The 6,058-nt window shown below is 39.0% G+C and overlaps 1 protein-coding gene across 1 annotated transcript; it reads left to right on the forward strand.

Moving 5' to 3' along the window:
• Positions 1–2,281: 2,281 nt before the first annotated feature.
• LOC100797861 (glucan endo-1,3-beta-glucosidase 12) lies at positions 2,282–5,140 on the forward strand. The gene is made up of 3 exons (XM_006595767.4): positions 2,282–2,683; positions 2,783–4,114; positions 4,796–5,140. The coding sequence occupies exons 1-3, from the start codon at positions 2,635–2,637 to the stop codon at positions 4,828–4,830; spliced, it is 1,416 nt and encodes a 471-aa protein (XP_006595830.1). The 5' UTR covers positions 2,282–2,634; the 3' UTR covers positions 4,831–5,140.
• The last annotated feature ends 918 nt before the right edge of the window (positions 5,141–6,058 follow it).

A 6,058-nucleotide genomic window follows, 5' to 3' on the forward strand; every position in this document is an offset into this window, starting at 1 on the left:
AATTCTTTTATTCAGTGACCAGACCATTTTCGGTCACTAAGGATAACATCATTAACACTGTTAGCAACAAAAATTGTTTGGTGCCATTTTGACAACTATTTTACTATTTTATAATTTTGAATTGAATAATATTTTCTTAAACTCACCGTTAGTTTAAAAGTTCTTTTTACATAGATCATATATGCAAAATTTGATATTGATCCAAAATCTGTTGTTGTCTTGTTCATTATAGTTAAAATCAATATAATATAACATTTTAAAATATACTAAAATATAGATCATTTGATTATCTTTTTGTTGTTGTTCAACTTTGACAAAATTTAACATAAACAATCTTGACAATATGTAGATATATTTCAATAGTTGAATCAACAAAAATCACGTTTTATATTAAGTTATAAAAATGGTGAAAAAATTATCAAAGTTACACCGTGTAATTTGATTCCTCCTATATATGTATCAATGAATAAAATTTTTGTATGTGAAGTGATTAATCATAGAGTTAAAACATAAATTGATAATAAATATATTAATTAATTAGATTAAATTAATTTTTTGCTAAAAAATATTGAGTGTGATGTCATCACTTAAATGCTACATTAATATTTTTAGCTAAAAAATTGACAACAAACTAATAGTTTACTAAATTGCTAAATTTTAAAAACGTATAGAACCAAATGTGTAATGTGTTACGAACATAGAACCACAAGCAGAAGTGAACAACAAAAACAGAGCATCAGCAAGAGTGGAATATGCAAAAGAGGGGGTGCCAACAGAAGACAAGCCCAAGCGAAGGATTAAGAAACGTGCATACCTAAACGACTTCGTTTGAGGATAGCGACAAAAAGAGAATGCTGAGTCATTCCCAGAATCTTCGAAAATCTTCCTTGCACAAAATTCATGCTTGATGTTGTCAGCCCTGCACGACAGCACTAACAAATTGGTGATTGTAATATTCCTAGGATCATTTTGTTACTAGGAAGTTTATAAATACCTGTAAATAAAGAGAAAGAATCAATGAAAAAGCTTATGAATTTTCCTTCCCCTGTTTCTTCTCCTTTTCTCTCTAGTTGTCTGGAGGTGCTGGTCCTCGTAAACCCAGCGTAGTCATAACAATTTGGTGCTCTCATTTCCTTTCGCCATGTCCAGTACCCCCCTCATCATGGGGCCTCGGGTTCCCTAGAAGCCCTTCTTACTCGTCTCGATGATACTCTCTAAATTATGACCTTGAAAATGGATGAAATCCTCAATCGAGCCTCACCATTTTCCTTTCCGCAACCCAACCTTGATCCTCACTCCACCCATTCGACCCCCATTCCCGCAACAACACATAAAATGAAGTTAGAGGTCCCACAATTTGATGGTACCAACCCTCTTGGGTGGATTTTCAAAATTACCCAGTACTTTGAGTACCATGGCACGCTAGACCGTGACCGCCTCACGATAGCCTCATTTTACATGGAAGGGCGGACACTTGCGTGGTATCAATGGATATCCAGCAATGCACAGTTCACTTCTTGGCTGGCCTTTTTACAAGCTTTGCAAACCCGTTTTGCCCGTCACAATACGAGGACCCCATGGGTGCATTGTTCAAATTAACTCATAAGGGTTTTGTGCAGTAATACCTGAACGAGTTTGAGGATCTCACAAATCGCATCATTGGGCTTCCGTCGCCCTTCCTCCTCAATTGTTTCATCTCTGGTTTAACCCCGGAGATTCGTTGGGAGGTCCAGGTCTACCAACCCCTCACCGTGGTCCAAGTTGCGGGCCTCATGAGGCTCCAGGAAGGAAAAAAAAAAGGCAAAGAAGATCTGACAAGACAATGATGTAAAATTGAGTTTTACCATTAGTTCAAAAAAGTACATGAAATGAAATAAGCATGACCATATTTTTTTTATCTTTATCATTAATGGACGATAGCAGCTCCTTCAAAACACTATCCCCTGTGAGATCGAGAACTTAAATACAGCAATGAACAAAATGCCATAGTCAATTTTCATTCTGATTCTTAAATTGGCCTTTTTTCGGCTGTTTCTTCATTAAAAGAAAAACAAAATCCTACGGAAAATCATGATTCATGCACCACAAAAGGTGTCCATAATCATATAATTAAAATAAAAAATAGAATCTAATACTTATATATAATATAAAATAGTTTTATATTTTTATTTAAATTATTTTAAAAATTAATAATCTTATGATTACTTTTTTTGTCGTAAAATGACCATTCCTCTCATGAGTTTAATAATAAAAACATCGAAATCCTGATCAAACGCGCATCCCTCCAGTTCTTGAACTTCTTGAGCAGCATGAGGCAGGGCAACTGGGCACACCAGGCCATGAGTGATTGATGGTGGTCCTATAATCACTCGTCCATTTGTTACTGTCACTTACACCAAGTGGGTCCCACTTTCCTTCTTACCCTTTACCAGCACCTCGTTTCCCTCAACACCCTTCCCTTCCTACATAGTAACTAACACACACCACTCTCTCTCACGTCACCCATTTGTTCCACAGACATACACACACTCTGCACACCACATTCCCAGAAACATCGTCAACAACACAACAAACACAAACCCTCTCTCTCTCTCTCTCTCTCTCCCGCTCTGTTTCTCTCCACAGGAGCAGAGAATGCATCGCTTCATCATCCTCACCATTCTCCTTTCCCTGGCACTCGCAGGCAATGCTCACCTCTACCACTTCATTTCTCTCTTTCTCTTCTTTCATTTTTGCATAACAAAAGTTAACCCTTTTATCCTACATTGTTTGTTTGTTTCAGATGGAGGTTCCATTGGAGTTAACTACGGTCGTATAGCGAACAACCTCCCCTCCGCGGTGAAGGTCGTTCAACTCCTCAAATCCCAAGGACTGACACGTGTCAAAGTCTACGACACCGACCCGGCAGTGTTACGGGCACTATCCGGATCCGGAATCAAAGTGACGGTTGATCTTCCGAACCAGCAACTTTTCGCAGCCGCCAAAGCTCCCTCCTTTGCATCCTCATGGGTCGAAAGGAACGTCGCCGCGTACTACCCTCACACGCAAATCGAATCCATTGCGGTCGGCAACGAGGTTTTCGTGGATCCACACAACACCACCAAGTTCCTCGTACCCGCCATGAAGAACATCCAAAAAGCCCTCACCAAGCACAACCTCGACAAGGACATTAAGGTTTCCTCCCCCATTGCACTCTCCGCGCTTGCAAATTCTTACCCTTCCTCCGCCGGGTCGTTCCGACCCGAACTCGTGGAACCCGTTTTCAAGCCCATGCTGGACTTTCTCCGCGAAACCGGGTCATACCTAATGGTTAACGTGTACCCGTTTTTCGCGTATGAGTCAAACGCTGACGTCATCTCTTTGGACTACGCGCTGTTCCGTGATAACCCTGGAGTGGTGGATCCGGGTAACGGGTTGAGATATTATAACCTATTTGACGCCCAAATCGACGCCGTTTTCTCCGCGCTAAGTGCTTTGAAATACGACGACGTTAAGATCGTGGTTACTGAAACAGGTTGGCCTTCTAAGGGGGATAGTAATGAGGTGGGTGCCAGCGTAGAGAACGCTGCAGCCTACAACGGGAATCTTGTTCGTAAGATCTTGACCGCTGCTGGGACCCCCCTCAGGCCCAAAGCCGATCTCACCGTTTATCTCTTCGCCCTTTTTAATGAGAACCAGAAGCCCGGGCCCACTTCCGAGAGAAACTTTGGCCTTTTTTACCCTGACGAGAGGAGGGTTTACAATGTTCCGTTAACGGTGGAAGAGCTCAAGGACTACCACGACCGTCCGTCGGCGCCGGTGAACGGCGGCGGACAGAAGAAGGAGACGCCGGCGCCCGTTGTGAGCGGCGGGGTTTCGAAGAGTACCACTGGGAACACATGGTGCGTGGCGAACCCGGACGCGGATAAGGTTAAGCTGCAGGCGGCTCTAGATTTCGCTTGCGGCGAGGGAGGTTCTGATTGCGGTCCGATTCAGCGCGGTGCCACGTGTTACGATCCTAACACGCTTGTTGCCCACGCTTCGTTCGCGTTCAACAGTTATTACCAGAAGCAGTCGCGCAAGGGTGGTAGCTGCTATTTCGGGGGTACGTCGTACGTGGTCACGCAGGAACCTAGTGAGTATTCTATAAACCCCTTTTATTTTTATTTTGCCTTAAATATGTTTTGATGCATGAATTTTTTTTTTCCAGTTTATTACCAAATAAATTAAAAGAATACCAAATTATTGGTTGATTGAAGGTGTAGCAAGTGTGTCACGTTAAGTAACAGCATATACTAAAAATTGTTAGATTGTGAAATATAAAAAAAAATGTTTTTAGGCAATAAATTAGAAAAGAAGAATAGTACATATATGAAAAATCATGTTTAAGTCTTTTACTTTTTTATCTTCCGATTGGGTGTAGTTTAGAATAGTGTTATGTTGGGCTGCTAACTTGAGCGGGGTGAGAAGAGTGGTGCACGACAGGTCAGTGGACATAAAAGAGGCACGTGATAGGGTTGAGAAGGGGAATCTTTTATGATAACGACGTGGCGTAACTTTAGTGGGTATAGTGTACTATAGGGGTCCATTCTAATTACGGTGCTACAGTGTTGTGTTACTTGATCTATGAAAAAAAAAATGTTTTTTTATTTATCACAATTTTGGCGAAAACCCTATTCCAGGAGGGACAAGGGAAATGGACGCAAACCTAATGAAAAATTGTAATAATTGTACTTTATTGATTTTTTAAAATTTTTTAGTTGAAATTATGGATATGTGGATGTGAGCATAATTAACCTAAGTTGTTATTTTGCAGGGTATGGTAGCTGCGAGTTTCCTACTGGATACTAAAAGCTGAAGAGGGCAGAGATATTCCCGCATGAGGATATGCATCTGGCTGATTTTGCTTTGTGTAAAGTATGTTATGGGAAGGTGTCTGGAAGTGAGACTAGGAAGAGAAGATAAATTAATTGTTGGTTTATATTAGTTTTAAGATTTTTTGGGGTTATGGATTATGTTAGTTAATAACGTTGACTTTTCTTCCAGTTGGTGGAAACTGGGAATGGGTTAGCTAGTAACTACATTAATTTAACTTTGGGGACTAAAGTAAATTGTATCTAAGATTTTTTTTTTACTTTGCAGTAGACTTTATCTTTTGTGATTTCTGAAGTGATCGTTGTTCTTCAGGTTTCATCATATTTGAAGTACCTTTTTCTTCCACTGCATCACATGGGCGTCCTATTAAAATTTTGTTCAGAGGATTATATGAAAGAAATATTAACTTCCAGCATTTCACTTTGGAAGAAAATTTAAATTGAAGTAAAACATGTTTAAGAATAATAAAAACTAAACCTTTATTAAGATTTTTCCCGTCCGTGACTAACGATATTTAATCACGCTTAGGGTGGAGACTATTTTCTCAATTTAGGTGACCTAGAGTATCCTCTAATTGACTAATTGCTTGTGAAGTTAAGTAGCAGCTCTTATGGTTATAGGGCAGTTTACCTACCATTCAGTATATTTAGCTTTATTTGGACGGGTGGGTGAGTCGTCCCTGTGGGACCTAATTCACAACTTGCAACCTTTTTCATCCAAGAAAAGAAGTGAGTAGGGTTTCTGTGAGATAAAACTTAAGTGCTGATCACATGCAGTGTTGCTGAAATTTTAAAATGAAAAATGATTTCCATAACGAATAGCTCAAAAGCAAATAAAGCAATAGCATGGAAATTTACAATTACACATTACTGTTTTTTTCCTTAGGTAATTTATTTTTCTTAGGTAACATATAATAGTTAACAATGTTATTTGTGATGACATATATATGATTCTTAGCTATAATATATTATAGGTGTTATAAAAAACTGTTGCTTTATGTCATACTTGGGGCAACTTTTGTTATTATAGTGTGGTTATGAGAAGAAAAAAGTTGGCATTAGAATGCACTTGAAAATTTGTTATTTATATTTTCAATGATGTTGTAATTTAGTTTGAATGATATTAGTAACTTTTAGCAAAGGTTTTGTATTGCTTTTATGAATAATAAAAAAAAAAGCTGCAGTGATATTGAGTCAGTTTATTT

This window comes from Glycine max, chromosome 14, assembly GCF_000004515.6.
Source record: "Glycine max cultivar Williams 82 chromosome 14, Glycine_max_v4.0, whole genome shotgun sequence".
Lineage (NCBI taxonomy): Eukaryota > Viridiplantae > Streptophyta > Magnoliopsida > Fabales > Fabaceae > Glycine > Glycine max.